Below are 25,644 nucleotides of genomic sequence, written 5' to 3'. Positions count from 1 at the left end.
CGTGACCATGGTCACGGTGGAAGCGGCAATATTTGTCCCTAGATCGTTTGCTGGGATCACTCTTCAGCTTTTCAGGGAACGTTAGGGCCCCCTCGTCCTTAATTTGCATTAGGACTTGGTCTATCGGGGCGGTTAATGGTGTGAAACTTGTGAATCTTCCCCCCATGGGTTTAGGGCGTCTCTCCTCCCTTCGGTCTCCTACCCTTCCTTTCTTCCGCCCTTAGTCCTGTCGGGTGTCTTCTTACCTCTCTCTTTTCTTGGGCTTCTCTTCTTGGGCCAACAGCGCGTCTTCAGCGTTCATATATTTGGTGGCCCTATAAAGCACCTCTGACATGGTCTTTGGGTCGTTTTTGTATAGGGAGAACAAAAACTTACCCCCCTTCAGCACATTCGTGAATGCCGCTACAAGTATCTTATCGTCGGCTTCGTCGATCGAGAGCGCCTCCTTATTGAAGCGGGATATGTAGGCCCTTAACGTTTCCTTCTCTCGCTGCTTGATATTCATTAAGAAAGTTGTGGACTTCTTATACCGATGTCCTCCGATGAAGTCCGTAGTAAATTGAGCGCTTAGCTCCTTGAAGGTGCTGATGGAGTTGGGTGCTAGCTGGCTGAACCAAATCCTTGCCGCACCCTTTAGGGTTGTAGGAAAGGCCCTGCACATAATTGCGTCCGCCACTCCTTGAAGATGCATCAGGGTTTTGAAGGTCTCTAGGTGATCTAGAGGGTCCTTGATCCCGTCATAACTATCCATATGTGGCATGCGGAACTTACTCGGCAGGCGGAAGGAGTTGACGGTGGTGGTAAATGGCGAGTCAGTCCGGTTGACGAGGTCGTCAAGGTCATTGGACACTCGTCCCTTGAGAGCGTTCATCATTACTTCCATCTGTTCCTTTATTGCCTGCATCTCCACGATGATAGGTGGCGGAGCCGTATCTACAAGAGAGGGAAGGCTCATGTCCCGTCGCTCTGGTCTACTTGGGGCGTTGCTAGCCTGTGGTCCCTCTTGATTCCTCCTTTCAGCGCTGGTTCCTTCTTGATCCGCTCCTTGGTTATTGAGTGTCGCATTTTTCTGGTTCAGCTGCTCTTCCAGGTCGTGGTTTTGTTTGGTGAGGCGCTCCACGGCTGTGGCGAGCATCTTGACCTGTTTCTCAAGTGCAGTCGTGGGGGCTTCTTCTTCTTGAACGTCATTAGTGGTCGCCATTGAGCGAGTAAGTACCATGTAACTCTTTTGTCAGGGAAGCGATAATGTGCTACGTTTCCCACAGACAGCGTCAATTGATGATGCCGAAAATATCACCAATAGGTCACATAGCACTCACGACTCAAAGTGAACCTATACAACAAAATAACAGAAGACCTTAGAGAGCACCGGTGTGGTGCCGGCCCAATACTCTCCGAATGTCAAGTTAGAATTATTCTCACAACTCTAGAGTGCTAGAGAGGGTAAATTATGCGTACTTTTTCTGCGAGGGTTTTGGGATTTTTATAGTAGTAGATGATCGGCTACTCCTCCTTAGTGTGGAAGTCTTTTTCTTATAGAACTCTACTTGAATATTTCCGAGCGTGGTGAGCAAGGTCTTTCCTTGTGGAGGAGACCTTCTTTTAGTGTGCATATCTTCTAGAATCCACCTTATGCTAGGATTTCCATTTTTAGATTCTAGGGTGATTCTGAAGCAAGCAATAGAAACCTTAGATCAAGGGCTCTTACTGTATCCATCAGTGATGGGCTTTAACGAGTGTTGGACCAGCTCCATATCAGCCCAAAGAATCAGATCCGTCAGGTCCATTACAACAAGCCCGTCAGGCTATATTTTATCCTCTTCAATAGTGAATAATGTTATTGTGTGTGAAGAAAGAGAAACAATTAAAAAAAATTAATGAAATGTAGTGTAAAATAGATAATTTGATAAGAGGTGTTTTGAAAAGTGAACATGTAAAATATAAAAAGTAAATTCTTATACTAAAATAGACACGAATTTTTGCACAACAATGCAAATACTATAAATACATTCTTTTAATGGATTTAAAAGATTTGAAAGTCACAATTTTTAATCACAATTTCGTTTAAAAAAAAAAAAAATCACCACATCCACGTTCGAATTCATAATCACTGAGTCAACAGGGTGTTTAGAAATATTGGGAGTAAAATAGAATGGTCAAAAAAGTAGTTACGTCATATAAAGTAAAAAGAAGGGCGAGAAGCACGTGAGAAAAATGATACGAACACGCGCGTCTCGTACGCGTGACATGGATAAGATTGATAGACATTTTATTATATATTTATACAATAAGGTTTTTAATTATTATTAGAAATTTTATAAGGTAGAGCTGTTGTTAACTTGTTTTAACTAGTTTTTTTTGGTAGTACCAAGTTAACACACAGAGAGAGCGGGATATGCTATAAGTTAATTGAAAGGATTAGATTTGATGTGAGAGAGGATTTCGGAAACTTCAAACTGTTTTCTCAGCTTGACATAAATTCAAACACATAGCAACTGAATAGAGACTCTCTCCTCCCACGTAAATACACACAGAGAGAGCGAGGTTTGGCTGTCTTCTTCTTCATGGAGCCAGAAGCCGGAATTCCGATTCCTCGGAATCCCTCCTCGGTTAGTATTCTCTCTCTTTTTTTTTTCCTCTGAAATCCCAATTCCTAGTTTACTTGTGTTTTTGTTTTTTGGTCCTGAAATCTGGGATTCTTGTTGTAAATTTCTGAGCTTCGCATAAATACAAACTCCTCACAGACCAAAATGTTTGTTACGTGCTTTCCTTCGTTAAATCTTTTCATGGTCATTTTTTTTTCGTTGTTGTGTGGCTAAATTTAATGGATGCAGAGTTAAGTTTTGTTGAATTGATTGATTGTGCGTGTGTGTTTTGTATTTGATCGAAATTTTTTGAGATAATGATGATTTTGCTGACAAGGTATAAACCTTTTTTTTTTTTTTTTAAATGTATATTTCAACTCAGTTTCTTCATCTTCTGTTGTTATAAATTTTGTAATTATCATATTGGGTGATGTTAGTTTTATAGTATTATATTTTGCCCTGATGTTAGCTTTCAAATATAATATATGGTTATAATTAGTTTGACTTTAATTATCCTCTTATTTTTTACATTTTCTAGGTGGATTGCTGAATTCATGTATTGCGTTTGGTACAATTATTGATGCATAATGACCTATTATAAATATTTCTTAAATGCTATATGCGTTAAGGTGGTATTTGGGGTTTGATTCTAAAGACTTAACTATCTTCTTGTTGATTTGTTTCAGTGATCGTTTGACTATTGGCTCTGTATTGTGTAGTGAAGTACTACTTGGCTCTGACGTCTCTATCATACAGACTAAACCCAACTCTAGTTTTTTTAGCATTGCCGTTGTCAATATAGAGTTAACATTCACCACAAGTTTTATGACTGGATTTCCAAATTATTAGTTTTCGCTTTCAAATACCACTGTATATGGCATCACTTGTATCATGACCTGATTCTTTTTCTATAACTGCAATTCACTCAACTCAACTTTATAAAAGTTTTGTGCCCTTGCAGCTTTCATGGGTGAATCTCTCCAAGAATCTAATATTAGCTTATCAAAGCTTTGGTGTAGTATATGGAGACCTAAGCACTTCACCTCTGTATGTTTATACAAGCATATTCAAAGGGAAGTTGCAGACACATCTAAATGAGGATGCCATATTTGGTGCATTTTCCTTAATATTCTGGACGCTGACATTGATACCATTGCTCAAGTACGTTTTTATCGTACTGAGTGCAGATGATAATGGTGAAGGTGTGGTGATTATTAAACTTTTAACTGGATGTAATCCTTTCATTAAATCTAATTTGAATACCTACGAATCAAGCCTCCACCAATTCTAATTATATTATAACTGATTTCAGGTGGGACGTTTGCTCTTTACTCACTGCTTTGCAGGCATGCAAAGCTGAGCTTACTTCCCAATCAACAAGCAGCCGATGAGGAGCTCTCAGCCTATAAATATGGCCCATCATCACATACTATAGCATCTTCCCCACTAAAGAGATTTTTGGAGAAGTATAAAAGGCTACGAACAGCCCTTCTAATTGTGGTATTATTTGGTGCTTGCATGGTCATAGGTGATGGAGTGCTTACTCCTGCAATTTCAGGTAAGTTACAGAAGTGGTCCCCACATGTCATTTCATGTCCAGTGTCATTCTGGATGTTGAATGTGATTCTATGTATTTTCGGTTCCATAAATGCATTTTCTAGGCATAAGAGAGACAATAGATGTAGTTTATGTTGCAACCTTTCACGAAGTCATTTACATGGTATCTCTGCTATGGACAAGGGAAAGATATGTTCCCCTGGAAAACTCCCCCATATCATGGACTTAGTTATCGAATTTATCATACGGATATAGATGACTTGGACCAAGGCTAGCACTGAGCTGATTCTAACTCAGGTGAATACTGGTTATAAATGTCCAATTCTTTCATATTAGGTGTAATCTCATTATGGGGATTAGTAATTGCTTAAACAGCTATAATTGATGGTTGTGGGCTTCATTGAATTTCTGATTTATTCATTCCTCTGATTCATAGAAAAATGATCAGATCTAGAGTTCAGGTTATATTTCATTGCTAATTGCCTTTTCCATTGTTTCTCAGTGTGGAAAGTGGTGTACATGTGCTTTAATTCTGATAAATAAGTATTTGATAGGATCTTCCACTGGTTTGTTGCTATATCTTATGAAAACTTCTTGTCTGGGATTAATGAAACTATATATTAAACCCAGTCATGATTTTTTTTTCCCTGTGAAATTAAGGAGTGTTGCACATGTTTTGCAGTTCTATCAGCAGTATCAGGACTAAAAGTTGCAGAATCGAAATTAAATAATGGTAAGTAGTTGTCTTGACATATTGCGACTATAGAATTCATGATGCCTATTGATCAATGCTGCTTATGGTGCCATGTACAGTTTTTGGTTGTGACATGCTATGCTACTTATTGTTTGTAGGTGAACTTCTCTTGATTGCCTGTGTAATATTGGTGGGCCTGTTTGCTCTGCAGCATTTTGGCACCCACAGGGTAGCATTTATGTTTGCACCAGTTGTGATCATTTGGTTGGTATCGATTTTTTCCATTGGGTTGTACAACACAATATCTTGGAACCCAAAGGTCGTACGTGCATTATCCCCGTATTATATTATCAAGTTCTTTAGGGAGACTGGTAAAGATGGTTGGATTTCTCTGGGAGGGATTCTTTTATCTATAACTGGTATGTTGGTTCTGGTATTTGTTAGAATATTATATGGCATGCGTGATATATTCACTGGGTTTTTGCAACAAATGGTGCAACTCATCTTTGTGAATCTGGTTGAGTTGAAGTTGTGTTTTTTGTTTATTAGAAAAGTAGTTCTTGCTACCTCAAAATGCCATTTTAATTGTCGGATGTCACTAAATTTAATGCACTACTAACGACTTAGCTTTTCTGGGTCTCACCAGGTACTGAAGCTATGTTTGCAGATCTTGGTCATTTCACTGCCTTGTCAATAAGGGTTAGTTTATGATTCGATCTGTGTTTTATGCAAAGATACAAATTGGCATGAATGGGAAGTTGTAAAAATGGGTTTTACAATTTGATTGCATGAGTGAGGGGCTCACTTGATCTTTTCGAACTTGCCAGATCTCTTTATTGAAACCCAAATAACTTTCACATTCAATTGTTAAAGCATTCTGTATAATGGTTGGAAAAATGATGCACTCAGTCTAGGAATATGACTACATAACCACGACTCATTTTAGTTTGTAGGCCTCTTCTTCATACAGATTTGTATAGTTGAGCCATTTGAATTTTGTATTTGCCTGTGCAGGTTGCATTTGCATTTGTTATTTACCCCTGTTTGGTAGTGCAATACATGGGTCAAGCTGCTTTCTTATCTCAACATCTGGACCAAACTCCTAGAAGCTTTTTTGAGTCAATACCCGGTTAGTCCATTCTGACAAGAAGTGATGCTAATACCAGAATTCTGTTTTTAAACTCGACTTGGTCTTATTTTGTTTTCTATCCTTTCTTATCTTGCAGATCCTGTATACTGGCCTGTCTTTGTTATTGCCACCCTTGCAGCAATTGTTGGTAGTCAGGCTGTTATTACTGCTACTTTCTCCATCATCAAACAATGCCATGCCCTTGGTTGCTTTCCCCGAGTCAAAGTTGTGCACACCTCAAAACATATATATGGGCAGATCTACATCCCAGAAATAAACTGGATACTCATGATCCTTACTCTTGCCATAACTATTGGATTTCAGGACACAACCATGATTGGAAATGCTTATGGTAAGTCATTATTTGAAAGAGCTCTCTCTCTCTCTCTGGATTGGCAAGTTAAATGTAAATTTAATTAGTCTTGAACCCACGACCTTGTTCTTATGGGGGAGTAGGTGCTATTTGAGCTAGAGTGCATTGTCCTCTTTATTTTAGTTGTAATGTCCTAATATAATTTGCTCCATAACTTTGTTTTTTAGTCATAACAAAGAATTTTATTGAACTTAGTGTTGATTAAGTCCTCTTGACAACAGCCGTCCTCTCTTCACTAAAGGCACCATCGAAATGTGTTTATTGGTGAAATACATTCTTGGTACCAGTATGTGGTCAATTGGTCAGTTACCTCAGCCATTAGGATGGGACTTCATTGGACGTGGCTTTAGATTTGTGATTTGTATGTATGACTAATTTTCATTCAATAGATGTTGCTGTTGAATTGTTTGTGGATGTATGTGCCCGTGTATTTTTCACAAAGAAGGTTGGCTTAATATAATAATAGTATACATATAACCAAACACATATACAGCAGAAGAAATGATACAATTGTATGTACATTAAAAATACAAAACAAGAAAAAAGAAGAAGTAATTATATGCATGCATATATACCATGAAGATTTCTTTGTTGCTGCCAAGCTCTAGCTCAGATAATGATCCAGACCAAAGCCATAGGTTTTGATGATTTATTTGAGATTTCAAGGGACTAGAATAAATGTGTTTATTGCATATATACCTTGAAGCTTTCTCTGTTTTTATATTAGCCCCATGACTGTCTTGTATGTGATTTTGATTCATTTTTGGTTTTTGGTTTCCAGGACTTGCTTGCATGACAGTTATGTTTGTCACAACATTTCTCATGGCGCTCGTCATAATATTCGTTTGGCAGAAAAGTGTCTTTCTTGCTGCAGCATTCCTTTTTTTATTCTGGTTCATTGAGGGTGTATACTTGTCAGCAGCTTTAATGAAAGTGCCTCAGGGAGGATGGGTCCCCCTTGTGCTTTCATTCGTTTTTACGATTGTTATGTATGTCTGGCACTATGGTACTCGCAAGAAGTACACTTTTGACCTACACAACAAAGTTTCATTAAAATGGTTACTCGGCCTGGGCCCTAGTCTTGGTATTGTCCGTGTGCCTGGGATAGGCCTCATATATTCTGAATTGGCAACAGGAGTCCCTGCAATATTTTCTCACTTTGTAACAAACCTCCCTGCATTTCACAACGTATTAGTTTTTGTTTGTGTAAAATCAGTTCCTGTTCCTTATGTCTCACCAGATGAACGTTTCCTCATAGGCAGGGTTTGCCCAAGACCATATCGTATGTACAGGTGCATAGTGAGATATGGGTATAAGGACATTCATCGGGATATTGGAGACTTTGAGAGCCAGCTCATACAAAGCATTGCAGAGTTCATCCATAGGGAAGCAGTAGAACCACAGTTCTCGACCTCTGAGAGTTCATCATTTGATGGGCGGATGGCTGTTATAAGCACCAAAACTTTGCAATCAAGCTCAAGCCTAATGGTATCTGAGCAAGAGGATGTTGATGTGGGCATCTCTATCCAAAGCAGCAAGTCTCCAACCCTCCAGAGTTTGCGATTGGTTTATGATGATGAGAACCCGCAAATCAGGAAGCGCCATGTCAGGTTTCAGTTACCCTCAAGCCCTGGGATAGATCCTGCAGTTCGGGAAGAGCTAATGGATTTGATTCAGGCAAAGGAAGCAGGGGTTGCATATATACTGGGGCACTCTTATGTAAAGGCCAGGAGATCTTCCTCGTACTTAAAAAAGATTGTGATTGATATTGGGTATTCATTTCTTCGAAAGAATTGCAGGGGCCCTGCTGTGGCGCTTAACATTCCCCACATTAGTCTTATTGAAGTTGGCATGATATACTATGTCTAGTCCTTTGAAGAAATTTAATCAATATGATCCTGGTGGTTATGTATTTACTATGGATGAATAGGGAGGTAGCCATTGCCTTGATCTTGGGAGAAGGAATGTAAGCTTAATGCAAGTTATAGGATCTTAGGTTGCTGGTATTTCAATACAAACATTTCTTGCTTCTGTTGCACCTTCTTCAATCTGTATAGCTGATATAAAGAGATATTGAGTTTTAGCTTTATGAGTTATTTTAGGCTTCCAATTTTGCATGATGTATCTGTGAATAGATGTAATTCCTTCAAAAACAGGAAGGTTTGGTGTGAGACCTCTCTTGAAATTTGTAAAAGCCATTTTTGAACTAGGTGTCACTGGGAAACCATGCCTCATATCAATTAGTATGTACTAACAAGTGGATCGATATGTTGAAGAAAGATTTGTAGTTTCAATACAATGTGTGGTTCAAACTTCAGACATTAACGGAACAAAACTATGCCTAGGACCAAAGTGTGCAATGAGGATTAAACTCCCATTGAGTCTTTAGAGTAATCCATCATGGAGTTCTAAAAAATTTAGGGTAAAATAATATTTTGGTCTCTAAACTTTACTAAAAGCTTATTTTTCATCCTTAAACTTTAAGTTCATTTTTCGTCCCTAAATTATTGAAAAGTTCATATTTCGTCCTAAAATTATTGAAAGTGTTTTATTTATATCCTTAAACTTTACAAAAAGTTTGTTTTTCATCCCTAAACTATTAAAAAAAAAAAATTCTTTTTTCATCCTTATTTTTGTCTCTATATTATTCAAAAAACTCTTTACAAAGTTTAGGGTTGAAAAAAGAACTTTTTAAAATTTAAGAATGAAAAACAAACTTTTAGTAAAATTTAGAGATCAAAATAGTATTTTACCCAAAAATTTACCAGTTCATTTGAAATTAGGGGATTTGTTTTTGTCACATTACCAAAATTAGGGGATTTGTTTTTACCACATTACCAATAATTTACATGATACTAAAATTGTGATAGTAGTCATTTCCTTAAATATTGATGACATAGAAAATTTTAATTTTCTCTTTTTAAAATGGATAGATAGAATTTTATAAACTTTGTGGTAGGGTTATCCTAAGAATTCTAGAGGATTCAATCATGTTGTGAGAAGTGAGAACGAAGAGGCAAGAACTCGATTTAGTAATTTCACTTATTTGTCTTGGAATGATAGAACTAAATGGTATTGTCTCTCAACCAAATCACTCCTTACATGAGCTTTGGTTTCTAGGCATATTAATTTATCTAGAAAAGTAGCTTAACCTATCTAACAGCCACAATCACCGCCTCTATCAAATGTCAGCCTCCACGTCCCTAAAAAAGCAGTCACCGAATCATAAGAGTCAAATAGTCTGCAACCAGTTGGATCACCAACTTTCTATCATATTCAAACCTCTCTCTCTCTCTCTCTCTCATACATATATATGTGCTGGAGTTGATAAAAATTGAAGCAAACATGGAGATGAAGCTGCTTTGGTTGTACTTTGGGATTGCATTCCTAGCCTTGGCCATTTTGATGCCAAATGGATGGGCTCAAGACACTTCATGCCTAAACCAGCTTGCTCCTTGTCTAAACTACCTTAATGGAACCCGAAACCCACCTGACAGTTGTTGTAACCCTCTGAAATCTGTGATCAAATCCAATCCAAAATGCTTGTGTAATTTGATAAGCATCAAGAGCAGCAGAAAAGCTGAGCAGGCTGGTATCAACGTGAACCAGGCCCAGATGTTACCTGGAAGATGTGGACAAAATGTCAACCCCATCTCCTGCCTTTCAGTTTCAAGTATGCATCTCATTATGTTTTCTATTACTTCATCAAAATTTTGAGCAAACTTTTTTCTGATCTCTATTAATATACTTGTGTTTCAGGTTCTCCTAGTGGACCTAGTCCCAGGGGCTCAAGTTCAAACTCTGCAAGCATATCCTCTTTCCAGTCCAAGTGCATTATACTAATCACAGCTTTATCAATAGCTCTTCAGATTTTGTGGGCACCATGCATGTAGAAGGGTGACTTGATCACGTATAACAAGAAGTTTGATCACTTGGCTATATTAGATCAAGAAACTTGTTTCTACTCTTCAGCTCTCTCATCTATGAACAAGTGATTTCTTATTGTTTCATCTTCTTTCTCACAACAAAATGTGTTTCTATAAGCTAGTCTGAGAATTATTTATTTGTAAAACTATTAGATCCTTGAAATTTGTGTGTGCCATGTTAATGAGTAATGTATCTTCTCAACCAAAAAAAAAAAGAAAAAAAAATGTTAATGAGTAATGCAAAATGCCAATTGGTTTTTATTATTATTATTTTTAAATCAAATGCCAACATTAAGGTTATATCCATGCTTGCCATCTACAGTAAGTCACCTATTATTCTTGTAACATGATCTTTATTTGTGCTTAAATTAGTAGGGAAAAGCTAAAGTTTTATAGGTCAGTTAGCACATTCAGATATTTTTAACTGAAATTGTTCAAAATTTAAGTACTCCTTCATCCATTATACCTATTGAATTATTTAAAAACACACCCAAAAAAAAAAAAAAGCCCATAGAAAACTAAGGGCGGAGTGAGCCAAAGAGAATGCACATAATGAGTGCTGGTCAAGGCCCAATGGAATTTTACCATGCCAAATTAAAAAAAGAAATTAAATATTTTTATTTTATTTTATTATTATTTTTTACTACAAAGTGAGATGAGAGGTTTGGAACCTAAATGACCCTTTAGAGATAAATTTTTAAGCCACGACTAGGCCTGTCCACGAGTCGGTCCGGGTCAAGTTTGTGTCCAACCTAGAACCAACCCGACCACTTTAGGTCTTCAAAATCTAGACCCACCGCCAACCAATAAGATAAGTTGGTTCATTCGAGTTGAATATCAGTTGGTGTCGGTCGGTGGTCGATTGGACTCGGGGTAGAAGAAAATAGCCAAAACGTGTTGGAATGGTCGAAATCTGCTAGATTTGGTCGACACATGGCTAGATCTAGCAAGATTTCTAAAAGAACTTGCCATCACATACTTGCGAAAATTGGCGTGTTTTCAATATATAGGCCAGTTAGATTGGTTTGAATTGGATTTTGAAAAGTAGACTCGTCAACCGACTTGCCGGTCTCGGTTGTTAAAGGCTGAGACCTGCCGCCGACCATCACCAATGTCAGGTCGGCCGATTTTTGGGTATTGATTGGACGATTGCATCGGGTTGGTCGGTTATGGGTTTCGGTGGACAACCCTAGCCACAATCGCCCTTGACACTTTAAGGTTTTGAGCTATAAATTTTTGGCAACCCGTTTTGGTTTAAACATATAAATTAAGCACCTGCCATTTTATAATCAAGAAAAGCTTTAAAAATGGTAAGTGAATATTAAGCAATTAAGAGGAAGACAATATATTTTTACAACTAATATATGAAATTTTTAAGGATAAACGTACAACTACGAATTAGATAAACGTAGTAAGAGCTTGGAGAGACAACCTCATTCTTATTTCAATAAAAAATAATATTTTTTAATTAATCTATCACCTCACATGTGAGCTCAGCCCACCACAGTTTACAATTTTGAATTTTCTAATAGCTCATCTATAAGTTGATAAAACTAATTTAAAAATATTGTGAAATTATTATAAATTTTTGTTGTCCATAAAATGCAACAAAGTTATTGATTTTGTTTCATTCCAATTGAAATGGTTGACAAATTCCATTCCAATTAGGTATCACCCCTTATTTCATCACGGCTTAACAAAACTCTTTCTTTCTTTATTTATTTTTTAATTTTGTTCTTTGAGGTTGCGTTTGGGGACAGATTATAAATTCAGCTTATTTTACTATTTAGCTTATTTTTATTACTATTTATAAGTCTCATTACACTTTTTGATACTATTCATAGATCTTACGGTACTATTTCAGTTAACTTTTACCTTCATCTACAATATTTTCAGCAAAATTTTTTCAATTTCAGTTAAATAAGCTTTTCTCAAACATACCTAAATACGAAAACTAAGCCGAACCTTTAGTTTTAGGCCCAATACACACGGATATATACAATTTCTCAAATCAAATGTTTTATTTTGAGGAAATACCCACATGTTAACAACCTAGGAAAAATTTGCTCACAACCACAAAAAAAAAAAAAAAAAAAAATACACACACACATACAAAAACAATAAACAAAGTTACATAATAAATGATAATTCTGCTACTTTTTTACATTAGATAACTGAAACGCCACCTCTTGATTGAAAAGTAAAACCCCTCCAAAACCTCCACCTCTGATTTATCCAGATTCTCCAATGTCCAAATTCTCCATTTAACCTCACTCTTCTTCTTCAATGGCTTGTTCTCTTCTCCCAGTACCCGACATTTCCAGGCCTCTGGTTTTGAAGAAGCTCAGCTCATCTCCAAAGCTATGGACACTGTTGGGTCTCAGGTGTCCTTGCCACTTCAAAACCAAACCTTCACTTTCACTCACCAAAGCTGTCTACACCCAAAACTTCTCTCTCCCTCTCTCCAGAGACAAAATGGAACCCGACCAAGACCCCATTTCTTTACTAAACGAGAGGATTCGCCGTGACTATAACAGGCGAGACGCTTCGAGAACTGTCATGGACTCGAAGGAGGCCGAGAAGTATATTCAGCTGGTGAAGGAGCAGCAACAGAGGGGCTTGCAAAAACTCAAGGGAGATAGACAGCCCAAAAAGAATGGTGGGTTCAGTTACAAAGTGGACCCTTATAGTCTTCGTTCCGGGGACTATGTTGTGCATAAAAAAGTGGGTGTTGGAAGATTTGTGGGTATTAAATTCGATGTTCCTAAAGATTCTCCAAACCCAGTTGAGTATGTGTTCATAGAATATGCAGATGGAATGGCTAAGCTTCCTCTCACCCAGGCTTCTCGTTTGCTCTATCGATATAATCTGTACGTTTTCCTTAATCCATTTTAGGTGCAGCACATTAGGTTCACGAATTAAATTCAAATATATGTCTGCATTGACCAATATAGCACAATACAAACAGTGTTATCTTTTGCAAGGAGAATTAAATTTGATACAGTTATGTGTTTGAATTTAATTAGAGGGACATGTATCCTAGTTTTGTCCTATAATATATTGATTCCGTGTATCTTTCTAAACTGTTTTGTCAGTTGTATAGAATGAACTTGGATGCAAGTAGTTGTAAAGGAGTGAAAGAAAGAAAATGAGTGGTTTATGTTGAATCTACTTACTAGACCAGTGGAACATTTAATCGTATGTTTGAACATGAAATTAGAGTCATTGCCTGCTAGGAAAGTTTCCCAATGAATGAAGTATTTATGAACTTTGATGATTGTTTGGACAATATTGTGGCAATCTCTGTATATTTTTTTGCTTTTGTTGTGTCACCATATCATTATATTTCCAGCCCGAATGAAACAAAGAGGCCCCGGACATTGAGTAAATTGAATGACACGACTGTATGGGAGAGGAGAAAGACTAAAGGAAAGGTTGCGATTCAGAAAATGGTTGTTGACTTGATGGAGCTGTATCTACATAGGCTAAAACAAAGAAGGCCAGCCTACCCAAAGAGTCCTTTCATGGCTGAATTTGAAGCTCAATTTCCTTATGAACCCACACCAGATCAAAAACAGGTAGTACTACTATCTTTTGTGTTAATTTGCTTTGCTATAGATCTTCATCTGGTTTGTAGTTAATGGCAATCTGCAGAGATTGGCTGGTTTGGAATTATGTTATCATTAATTTTTTTTCCCCTCTTGGTGCTTAAATTAAAACTGAAGTCCTCTTGTGTCACAATAGAATAATAGATTAGAAGTTCTGAAATTGACAAAAATGGATGGATTCTGTTCCTTCCATTCTTAAATGTTTTCCTCATAACAGGCTTTCATTGATGTGGGGAAGGATTTGACAGAGAGAGAAACTCCGATGGACCGATTAATTTGTGGAGATGTTGGCTTTGGTAAAACTGAAGTTGCATTACGTGCCATCTTTTGTGTAGTCTCAGCAGGGAAGCAAGCTATGGTTCTAGCACCTACAATTGTATTAGCCAAACAACATTTTGAGGTTATTTCGGAGCGATTTTCTATGTATCCTGAAACGAAGGTTGGACTCATGAGCAGGTTTCAGGTTGGTGGAATTTGTCTCTTACACTAAGCAGTTTTGATACTCTTTGATTACTGTTATGTAATATTCAACCCTTAAAATAGTAGCATAGATGACTTACAAGAAGCTGCACCCTTGAATTGCATTACCTAATCTATTCTATAGGTGAAGCAATCATGACCAGCATTAGGAAAAATTTCCGTGAATAATATGCCATTGTCATTTAGGTTTGAGATTTAACAGAACTATAATAATATGCAGACCAAAGCAGAGAAAGAGGAGCACCTGCACATGATTAAAAATGGTCAACTGGACATTATTGTTGGGACTCACTCGCTTCTCGGAAATCGTGTTGTGTATAATAATCTAGGTCTTCTCGTGGTCGATGAGGAACAGGTCTTCTTTTCAATCCTCTTGCAGTTGTCTGTTTCTTTTTATGAAAATTAACTTTATTGTAAGGGAAGGAGGAACCAAAGTACATGGGAAGTACACATGACGTGCCTACAGAAAAAAAAGGACAAGAGTCATGTTTGAATTTTAAAATTTTAAGGAATTTTAGGAAAGATGAAAAGGGAATCACTTCAAAGACGCCATCCAGTTGAACAAAATTGCACAAAAAGGAACTCTACTTTTGTAGCAGGAAGCCTGCAGTTATTCCTTTACCTTTACACTATATAAGAAATAATGGAATAACATTGCAAGTTTCAAATAATTTCAATTTACAACAAACCCTCTACGTGTTGACCTATGTTTATTTACATTCCTGATTAATTTGCAATATTTATTTACTTTACAGAGGTTTGGCGTCAAGCAGAAGGAGAAGATTGCTTCATTCAAAACTTCAGTTGATGTTCTTACGCTCTCAGCAACGCCTATACCAAGAACCCTTTATTTAGCATTGACTGGGTTTCGTGATGCAAGGTACCAAGCCTGTTGAAGATATAGATCATAAGTAGATATTTGATTGCATTGTGGTTCTTCTTCTGATATTAAAGCCAGATGTTTAGAGTTCTATTTGTTTTGATGTAAGTTAAGGCAGTTGAGTAGCTGATGTAGTTGGATGACATCTCTCTCTCTCTCTCTCTCTCTCTGTGCGATTGCTAGAACCCTCGTTTATTTTAATAACATTCATGCAGTGTGAATCTAATCATTTATTTGTACAACTGGACAATGAGTAAGGGCACTGATACAAGAATGAGGTATTAGATTCAGCAAATTCGTGATATTTTAGATCACAATTTATCTTATGGACATTCTTACCCTTTTGAATTATTCACATAAGTAATATTTTCACAATTTAATTATTAGAGGTAGTTGGGATTTAAGCTTTGTTAAGATGGGTTGTTTCTCTAAGAAAACCCTGATGAGATTAATTTATTGTCTCTTGAAAACTTTATGAAGGAATTTAGATACTTTCTACTACATGGTAATGGTTGAATTTGATTTGAAAATGAAGAAATGAATGGTATATGACAATGTGGGCATATTTGGTGTACAGCATGTGTTTCAGGTGGATATTACACTCATATGGTTGTTTTCTGTGACTTAGACATAACCTTGCTAAAAACATATTTTAACAGTCAAGGATAACAGCTTTCTGGTTCTCTAAATGATAGTGTTGTAAGTTCATTTCCTCCTCTTTCAGTTTGATTTCAACTCCACCTCCAGAAAGAGTACCAATAAAAACTCACCTTTCAGCATATAGCAAGGAAAATGTAATATCAGCCATCAAGTATGAGCTGGACCGCGGGGGCCAAGTTTTTTATGTTCTACCTCGTATCAAAGGTGATTTCTGACAAGTCAGTTCTGATTTTTTTGTTGTTGCCAGATTCTTTTTTTTAACTATAACATTTCTTTGTTTATTTTTCAAATCAATTCCTGGGTGGTAAAATTATTCTGTTCTATCATCTGGGTGCCTGGCAGAGTGGCAGTTGAATGTGTATATTATTGTTATGTTGTTACCATTATCAATCATATGCATATGTCACTCTGTGTAGACCATTCAATACGGTGGGGAACTCTACCATACATGTGTTAAGAGTCATTTTATTTATTTATTAAATTATAGAAAGAGAGGCCACAAGCAAAAGGAGAAAAATTCTTTCTATAAATTTTTATACTTAATAACAAACTTTGGAATCAATGGAATACATAGACATGAAATCAAAAGTTAATTTCTCCAACAATACTTCTACATTTGCTTTATGCTTTAGTTCATTATACAAGTTTTCTGACTATTACAATCTAACAGGACTGGAAGAAGTGATGGAATTTCTTGAACAGTCATTTCCAACTGTTGAAATAGCTATTGCACATGGAAAGGTAGTCACATTTTTATAACATATTATATTTCAAGTGAGTTAGTAGGATATGAAAGTCAGGTTCTGAAGACAGAACTATATATTATTAACAATTTATGTAGCACACTTTTGAATTTTGAATAATGGAATAAAAAACAATTGAACTATGCCTCAATCATCATGAATATTTAGAAAATAATGTTTCACATTTAAAGGTTGCTTTCAAGTTTTATATTTAAGTGTAGACATTGCTAGGATCGAAGTTTGCTGACTTTTGTAATAACTTGCCATTGGCAGATATGAATAATCTGAAAGCAAGTTTAATAGCTTTTATATCTAAATGCACCTTCAAACATTTTCATTTTTTCACATCAAGAGCTGCAACCAATCTTGGAACTTACCCAAGAATGTTCTTTATATTATTTTTTATTTACACTTGATGAGCAACCTTATGAATTGTGTGTGGAAAGCTGCAGCACAAGTCCATAAATAGTGCTTGTTTCCAGTGATCCTCGGGCAAATATTCAATAATTGTGTATCTTGTTTGTTATTGAGAAAGTTGTCATAGTTGCTCATGTGGCTGTCTAACTTCAGAAAAAATTAATTTTGACCATCACTAACTCCAGAATTTGAATACAGCATTGAAACTTTATACATTTGGGGATAATGTATGGCTCTGTATATGTTTTCCTAATCATGTCATACCTGCTTAGTGTGGCTAACTAGTGTTTTTGCCTTTTTGGTTGTTCATGCACCATGCCATGTGCTCTTATTGCAGCAATACTCAAAGCAGCTTGAGGAAACCATGGAGAAATTTGCACAAGGTGAAATTAAAATTCTTATATGCACAAATATTGTGGAAAGTGGGCTTGACATTCAAAATGCAAACACCATCATAGTTCAGGAGGTTCAACAATTTGGCTTAGCACAGTTGTATCAGGTCCTGTTCTTTCTGCTTTCCTTGAATATTGTATATGTTTCTTGATATCAGAACATTTTAAGTGAGAACCTTTCAATCTTAAATGAAAAATTTTAGGGAATTTTTTCTCATAGTACCAATATAATGTTCAGTGTGGCTATGAGCCTAGAGACTTAATTCAGTATGTTTATTTATTTTTTATTTTTAAGAAGAATTCAGTATGTTTCTTAATAACAAGAAATACTAGATGAAAAAATATGACAGGTATTATGTTTTCAAGACCCAAAAGAAAAAAACTTGGTCTTTTCTTTTTTGAAAAAGGAACTATGTATGTATGTATGAATATTAATGGGGGTGTGTGTGTATGAGGAAATCAAAGATACTCCTCTCTCCTGGAATATTTAAATTTATATAGGACTTCTTAGTGCTTGCTTGATTTGTCATTTATGTATTTCTGCAATGGTGTGCACTCACTAGAGAAGAGACTGACTTTCTGCTTTTTTATCATCTTTTATATCTGCTAATACTGTCATCAATTGTTTAATCCCCATAGTTGCGTGGAAGAGTAGGGCGGGCAGATAAGGAAGCTCATGCACATTTATTTTACCCAGATAAGTCACTACTGACTGATCAAGCACTGGTATGATTTTTGTTCTGAACCTGTACTTATACAATCCAGCTTAGTGGATTGTTCTTAATCTTTTTTCATGATTGTCTTCATCTTCTAGGTGCATCAACCAACTCCTAGTTTATAGTGTTGCCTGACTTGTAATTGCCTAAAGGTTCACTTTGTGCTTTTGCTTTAGGAGAGGCTTGCTGCTCTAGAAGAATGTCGTGAACTTGGCCAAGGCTTTCAACTTGCAGAGAGAGACATGGGTATTAGAGGTTTTGGCACCATCTTTGGTGAGCAACAGACAGGTGATGTTGGAAATGTTGGCATTGATCTCTTCTTTGAGATGCTCTTTGAGAGCTTGTCCAAGGTACTTCCAGCTTATGTTCCACTCTCATAGATGTTTTGACTTTATAAGAAGTATTCGGTTTGATGTGCTGTGTGAATAATAATAGCTTCTTGCTTCCACTTTAGTGTCTTTTAATTGCTTTGCCATATCCACTATGCTTTGCTCATCTAAATGTCTAAGTGATGGTATATCAGAATGCTTTTCAACTTCATTAATGACCAGACAAGCCTGCTAGTTTTATAATTTTGTGTGGGTGCGTCCATGGATATTTGGGAGTGTGTGTGCTAAAAAGAATGACTATTTTTGTTGGCTGGGCTTTCTAAGTATCTAGTACACTCAGCTCACTTGCTGTGCCTCTAATGTAGGACTTATACTGTTTCCATTGATTCCCAGGTTGAAGAGCATTGTGTTATTTCAGTTCCTTACCAGTCTGTACGGGTAATCAAATCCATCTTCTTAACTCATAAAACTTTGTTTTGTAGCATAATAACAAAGGTTTTGAAGTCGATTCTACTTTGGTTTCTGATTTAGATTAAAACATGAAACCATATCTTAATGGGTCTTCAGCTCATCTTCGAAAATTTTGAAGTTGTGTTGAATGGCCACGGATAGTATGAAGCTCAGTAACTTTTAAGATGTTCTGAAATATAACTGGGATTTCTTTTGTTTAAATATCTTTTCCCAGGAACTCTTACATTGGTCTTCTGTTTAAAAGAAGTTGAGTCCAAGCTCACCTGGGGGTGAGTTTAATTGGAAATATATTGAAATTATATAATTCCTTAGTCTCCTCAGTGGATCGATCACTGAGGGTGACAGACTGCACAATGGCCTCTTGCTGTTCTTCAAACAGTGCCCTATTCCTGTTTTTCAGAGAGCATATTTTCATTCTAAAGTTGCCTCGTTATGGAAGAAGAGATTTTCTACAAGATAAAGTGAATTTTGTTTCCCCTTTATCCTCCATGATTAATCGGTAAGAACTATTATTGCAACATTAAATGATACACAGGAAGGCCATTAAAACCAAAGTCCCAGCAGATGTCAGAGTAACAGCTTCATCCTTCATGATTAAAAGCACATGTAGCAGTAGGGTTGTGCCATCTGAAGTCAGTGCTGTATTATATCTTCTTTCTTAGGATATCCATTTTGGTTGGTTTTGATTCACCTAAGTGAAATAATGGTTGCCTAAATATTCTAATTATAAACAGCCTAACTGTCCACAAGAAAGAAGAGCTATTTAGGTTTCATCATAAGCTCAATTTCTGTTATGGACTCATGAAAAATCAAACCTACTAGTAGTCTCTAATGGGAATCGATGCATATTAAAGCTTTAGTTTATAATACCTTTTGTATTTATTTATTCATGCCAGGTTGATATAAATATAAACCCTCATCTTCCTTCTGAGTACATAAATTATTTGGAGAACCCTATGGAAATAATTAATGAAGCTGAGAAAGCTGCTGAGAAAGAAATCTGGAGTTTGATGCAATTTACAGAAAATCTGCGTCGCCAATATGGAAAGGAGCCTTACTCCATGGAGCTTCTATTGAAGAAGCTTTATGTGAGGAGGATGGCAGCAGATCTAGGGATAAAAAGAATCTATGCTTCAGGAAAGATGGTCGGTATGAAAACAAACATGACTAAACTGGTTTTTAAGCTGATTACAGAGTCAATGGTGTCTGATGTTCACCGAAATTCTTTGGTTCTAGAGGATGACCTAATTAAGGTAATTTATGCTACTTCTTTTGGTTTTTGGCTTTGTGATGTGTGGTTTTTCTGTTAATACTCTTGCCTTTCCATGCAATCAATCCCCAATCAAGGATAATTCCCAATGTCACTAATTCTTTTGTTTTGATCACTAAAAAAATGAAGAAACCATCACTTTATATTTTGAAGGATCTTATTTGGTATAACTGCAATAATTTTTTTTTTTTTTGGGGGGTGTGGGGGGGGGGGGGGGTGGGGGTTCTATAAAAGAGTTGAGAGTCTACAATAGAAGCCAACATTGCATTTTGACCAACATCTTTAGTCTATGATGATAAATTTTATTCAATTGCCCAATTAGAGGAAGGATTTGATGACTAAAAAAAAGTTTGCATTTAGATGTTATCATCCAGCTGTATGGTTGACTTTGCAGATATCCCATAATTAATTATTGTCCAACTTTCCTCCATGCATCTAATGTGTTGGTGACATGAGGCTCCTCACTCTTCCTATCCTCCTTGCTAGTATTAGTTTTGACATGCATGAAGTTGACAGAGTCCAACTATATTGCTATGCATCACCACTAATGCTAAAATTTTACATCTGAAGTGCTCTTTGGATTTGACAGGTTAGTTTTACAATCTGTTTCTTTTTGAAATCTTTTCCTTTGTGCAGGCAGAACTACTTTTAGAGCTACCAAGAGAACAACTGCTAAATTGGATTTTTCAATGCTTGGCCGAACTTCATGCTTCGCTACCAGCCCTAATAAAATACTAGTTTTTTTTTTTCCTAGGGAAGAAAAACATACAATTTTTGACTTGCTGAAGTCTTTGAAACTTCGCGGAATGGGTGCATCACATTTAGATATATGCATTGGGATCACTGAAAAGGAAGTTGAGAATCTGCTCATTTACCCTGGATTGCGACCTAGTGTTGCAATTTAGTAGTGCCCTTGCATAAATCACATAAATGTGTACGAAGTCAGGACTAATTAATGCAAAACCAATATAATACTTTAAATTATAAACATATTCCTTCTACCGCAGCCAGAACAGAACTAAGAAGTGTTTTTAAGTCAAAGGTGATTCTTCTATGTCAAATGAAGGTAAATGAGCAGACTCTTCATTTTTTTTCCCCAATAATTAGTGCTTCTGACTGGCTTACATTGAATTTGCAGGACTCAAGTCTGAATATCTGAGGATGGGACTCTACCTGATCTGCTTTAAATTTTTACTTCAAAGGGAATAACTTCACTGTGAAAAGAATGTAGATAGGCTAGAAGTTTAACACATCCTGGACTCTGTAAGATGTAGGCATATAGCCTTTCACATTGAAAGAAGCATATGTATTTATGCTCCCTTTTTGTCATGATTTTAATGTATAGAAGCTTTGTTCTAGATTATCTATGATGTATTGGATTAATAAAATTTGGATACATGGAATCTGGAAAATAATAAGGTATATAATAATCTCAATGGTGTAATTCATTGTTGTACAGTTGTAGTTAATTTTTTTTTTAATAAATTACGATATGCACCCATAAAAGTTAAGGGACATTTGATTATGCCCCCTCGTTCAAAAAATTTGGATTTAGACCCTGAATGTTATTTGGCATTTTGAAATAAGCCATTTTGTCCATATTCAATGATATGTGTCCGTTAAGTGCCAGATGCATTATTTATAAATGGTCTAATAAAAATATACCAAATAAGTTGGATTAAGGAGACTCCTTGTATTGAAGAACAAGCTAGTCATAATAAACTTGATTGTACTCCTATACACACATAGGAGTGCTATGCTTTCTTTCTTTCTTTTATTTTTTTAATAATTGGATAGTGATAATGAATTAGGGGGAATTTGAACCTCGTTTTTTTTTTTTTTTTTTTTTTTTTTTTTTTTTTTTTTAAAGCTGCAATTGTATTAAATTAAGATGGAAAAGCAAGACAATCTGCATTACAAGCTAATTTTAGGGGAGGGGGCAGATTGTCATCACTGAAACAAAAAAAACAACAAGAAGGTAAAGCATGCTTAGCAGCAATATGTGCTGGAACATTATAAAGTCTATTTCTTTCTCTTTTTTTTTTTTTTTTTTTTTTTTAACCTTGAATGTCTCCATTGAAACACTAAAAAGTGTTAACCAGTTATGCTAAAAAGTTCTTGGCGTACCATGCTTTCTAATAAGTGCTTTTTAATGAAGATGATTTTAGTTATAATACAAAAATTAATAACAATAATAATAAAAACCATATTATTTTAAAATACACAAAAGTAAATAAAGCAATTATATGTATGTATATTTGGTTTAGTTATAGTTTCGTAGGTGTAGTATATTAGGTTCTTTAGTTAAATTTAAGACTAAATTGATAGTTACATCCCTATAGTTTTGGTAATTTGATTTTTCCCCTAAACATTTTTCTCCACTAATGTTAGGTATCATTTGAATTTGCTCTCGTACGCCAGTGCATTTTGCCAAATAGTTTGTTAAGTAGACCAACAACACCCTCTATATTTGTATTTGTTTTGATATTACACCCTATATGTTTGAAAATGTTTTGATTAATTTAGCACTTTAACGAATAGCTAGACATGACACATCAATGGAATGGAGCAAATCCAAATGATACTTAATGTTAGGAGAGCAAATAAAAATTTTGAATGTTTAGAGGAAAAATGAAAATTACTGCAAATTTTAGGGATGCAATTTACAATTTAGTCTAAATTTAAACAAATGGTTGCATTGCCCAATAAAATATAAATTTGTTATCTCTTTTCTATATATTAAGAGAATTCGAAAAGTTAACTTTTGCAAAAATTAAAAACAAAAAACCTACCCAACGTTCATATGAAAAAAAAAAAATAAAATAATCCCAGTTCCAAGTTCCCAAAACCCCACATTCCTATAATAATAAATAATAAATAAATAACTATCCATTTCCCACATTCTATTTAAAAAAAAAAAAAAAAATGCAAAAACCAATCGCAACTTCTCATTTCATTTGTTCATCTCTTCCCCTTTCCAACATTGTGGAATGCATAAAGAAAATTCTATTAACATTAAATCCCACAAACCCCAAACCCACAATATTCTTTCAATTTCTTCATTCTTTTGTCCTATTTTTTAAACCGACACTATTTCTTCCACGCTGATTATTTCTTATATTGAATTCTTCTCAATTGTTAGATGTTTTCCTATCAAAATTAGTAAGCCTCAGAACAAAATTTATATACTACTTTCTTAATTGAATTATATTGTGTATTGTACTTTCTCAACTACATATATTGTAAATTGATAACTCTATAACATTATGTGATAAGTGAACTATAAAAAAGATGTCATAGAAAATTTGCTTATGGATGTTTGGTTCACTATCTTTTGTCTTGCCTTAATTACCGTTGATATCAAATTTTATATTATTTTTTTGAGTAAAAAGTTTGAAGACAATAGCACTTCTATTATTATTTTTTACAGCATTTTTTTAATGTTCTCTTTTTCTCTCTTTTTGAGAAACAATTTTTTAAATGTTCTCGGATGTTTTAGAAAAACCAAAATGTGTAATATTATACATATAAATCTCAAATTAGGATAAATAAAAAATTATGACACTTATCTTGAAAAAAATAATCATAGCAAGCGTGAAACACAATTAAATTCATTGCCACTGTATATTTGAATTTAATTGAGAAACATATATAGGTCTTTTGTTAAATAAAAATAAATAAATAAATAAAAGGTCGGTGGCTGACTTTGGTAAAAAGTCTAGAGAGTCGGTTTCGGCATTCAGTATAATAACCTAAAAAGGGTTTATACATTATACCTTTGTGGCCGACTTTGGTAAACCCTAGTTTAGCCTTTTCTTATATTGCAGTTCTACGAATAGAGAATACACCTGATCAGTCTCAACAACAACGATGGAAGGAGGCAGGAATAGGATTCTCTCCCTGGAGATATCACTCTACGGATATTCTCACTGCTTCCACTGTATCTTGTCCTCAGACTAAGGTTGGTTTGCAAGGCTTGGTATGCACTAATCACTGAATTTGCGGTCAAATACTTGAAACGCTCAAAGGAAACCTCTCTTGGGATCCTTTGCTGTAACTCTCGTTGTATTTCTTCCGGTGTGTTTTCCCTTGACATATCTTCTTTACAAATAAGAGGTGATATTAAGACTTTGGTGACAAAAACCTTGTCTATCTCTCCCCGATTCGCATTCAATAGTTCTATAAACGGTTTGATTTGCTTGGACGATGCCAAACACAATATTCATGTATTTAATCCCACCACCGGAGAGTTTGTTACTCTTCCACCTTGTCATCTCAGTTCTTATGTAATTGGGTTTGGATATTCTTATATAACTGGGTTTGGATATTGTCCTTTGACAAAGCAATATAAAGCGGTCAAAATTTTTCAAGATTTTTTTAAATTCGGAACTCCAATCAAGGCTGCAGTAATAACCATGGGTGCTCCTTCTAATTCATGGAGAATCATTGAAAGTAGTCCACCATACAAATGCGATGGGGGAGCAATCTATTTGAATGGTACTCTATTCTGGTTGAGTTGTACTGAAGAAATTATGCAACTTGCCATTACAGCATTTGATGTCAGTGATGAAACATTCCGAATTATCCGTCTACCTCCAAAAGTTTTAAGTCGTAATCTGAATTGCTTGGCAGAACAGGAAGGAAGGTTGTGTTTAGTTAAATTCGACCGCGAGAAGGAATATTTTGAGATATACAACATGCTAGAGGATTTTCAATGGATATCTCAATATAGAGTCTCTATAAATGATTTTGAACCACATTGTGCAAACCACTATTTTTGTGGTTATGTATTCATATGTCTCAAGAAAGGGAAAATGACACTATGGTCAAAATTGATGCAAAAATGGATTTTCTATGATATCAAGAGTAGAGCCATTGAAACTATTCAAGTTGGTGACGCTAATGAGAAAATGATTACAAGTCCTGATCTATTAATTTGTCCTTATGAGGAAAGTTTGACCCCTATTTGTAGTTGCTAAATCAATAAGAGGTATGAATTATATGTATCTTCAAGTTGAAAGAACCAAACTATTTTCTTTGTTTAGATATATTACAATTAAGCAGAATTCTCAATGTGACAAGAATAATAAAAATAAAGTGTTTCTTTTTTGTTCTTCATTAATGTTTTGTTTAAAAACAATGATAGTTTGACTACATCTTCTTATTTATTTATTTTTGTGGGGCTTATGAACTATGAAGTTTTTATGTTTTCTCTTAAATAAATTAAAGAAGATACAAAGCGATAGCAAGAGAATATAGTTTGGCCTAATGGCCTAAATCCACGGTATAAAACTTTAAAGGGCTAAAAAGTTTCATGAATTAATTATTTGTGGTAGTAGATTAAATAATAGGTCTCATTAGATAGATCAATTCTCAAATATTCTGAAATATTTAGAAATGTTGATATTGAATAA

The 25,644-nt window shown here is 35.4% G+C and overlaps 4 protein-coding genes across 6 annotated transcripts; all 4 read left to right on the top strand.

Moving 5' to 3' along the window:
* The first annotated feature begins 2,329 nt into the window (after positions 1-2,329).
* On the top strand, positions 2,330-8,544 carry LOC115976321 (potassium transporter 4). The gene is made up of 9 exons (XM_031097531.1): positions 2,330-2,609; positions 3,547-3,787; positions 3,898-4,143; positions 4,825-4,875; positions 4,995-5,255; positions 5,483-5,535; positions 5,851-5,965; positions 6,063-6,317; positions 7,120-8,544. Exons 1-9 carry the CDS (start codon positions 2,565-2,567, stop codon positions 8,205-8,207), a joined length of 2,355 nt encoding a protein of 784 aa, XP_030953391.1. The 5' UTR covers positions 2,330-2,564; the 3' UTR covers positions 8,208-8,544.
* A 1,126-nt stretch (positions 8,545-9,670) lies between these two features.
* LOC115956686 (lipid transfer-like protein VAS) lies at positions 9,671-10,504 on the top strand. Its single transcript, XM_031074997.1, has 2 exons — positions 9,671-10,011; positions 10,098-10,504. Exons 1-2 carry the CDS (start codon positions 9,684-9,686, stop codon positions 10,229-10,231), a joined length of 462 nt encoding a protein of 153 aa, XP_030930857.1. The 5' UTR covers positions 9,671-9,683; the 3' UTR covers positions 10,232-10,504.
* A 1,915-nt stretch (positions 10,505-12,419) lies between these two features.
* Positions 12,420-21,674, top strand: LOC115976319 (ATP-dependent DNA helicase At3g02060, chloroplastic). Of its 3 annotated transcripts, none has more exons than XM_031097525.1 (14): positions 12,420-13,134; positions 13,617-13,842; positions 14,090-14,335; positions 14,573-14,707; positions 15,108-15,232; positions 15,957-16,096; positions 16,563-16,633; positions 17,390-17,551; positions 18,084-18,170; positions 18,337-18,510; positions 18,883-18,927; positions 19,857-20,213; positions 20,867-21,272; positions 21,369-21,674. In XM_031097525.1, the coding sequence occupies exons 1-13, from the start codon at positions 12,551-12,553 to the stop codon at positions 20,966-20,968; spliced, it is 2,454 nt and encodes an 817-aa protein (XP_030953385.1). In that variant the 5' UTR covers positions 12,420-12,550; the 3' UTR covers positions 20,969-21,272; positions 21,369-21,674. The 3 variants fall into 3 exon arrangements, with proteins under 3 accessions (XP_030953385.1, XP_030953383.1, XP_030953386.1); XM_031097523.1 differs by having other exon boundaries at positions 20,867-21,296; XM_031097526.1 differs by lacking the exon at positions 18,883-18,927 and having other exon boundaries at positions 20,867-21,296.
* LOC115969262 (F-box protein At3g07870-like) lies at positions 21,291-25,209 on the top strand. The gene is made up of 2 exons (XM_031088876.1): positions 21,291-21,296; positions 24,121-25,209. The coding sequence occupies exons 1-2, from the start codon at positions 21,291-21,293 to the stop codon at positions 25,207-25,209; spliced, it is 1,095 nt and encodes a 364-aa protein (XP_030944736.1).
* The last annotated feature ends 435 nt before the right edge of the window (positions 25,210-25,644 follow it).

The sequence above is a fragment of the Quercus lobata genome, chromosome 2, assembly GCF_001633185.2.
Source record: "Quercus lobata isolate SW786 chromosome 2, ValleyOak3.0 Primary Assembly, whole genome shotgun sequence".
In the NCBI taxonomy this organism is placed as follows: domain Eukaryota; kingdom Viridiplantae; phylum Streptophyta; class Magnoliopsida; order Fagales; family Fagaceae; genus Quercus; species Quercus lobata.
The sequence above is the reverse complement of the archived record's forward strand: the minus strand, read 5'-3'. Positions and strand labels throughout refer to the sequence as shown.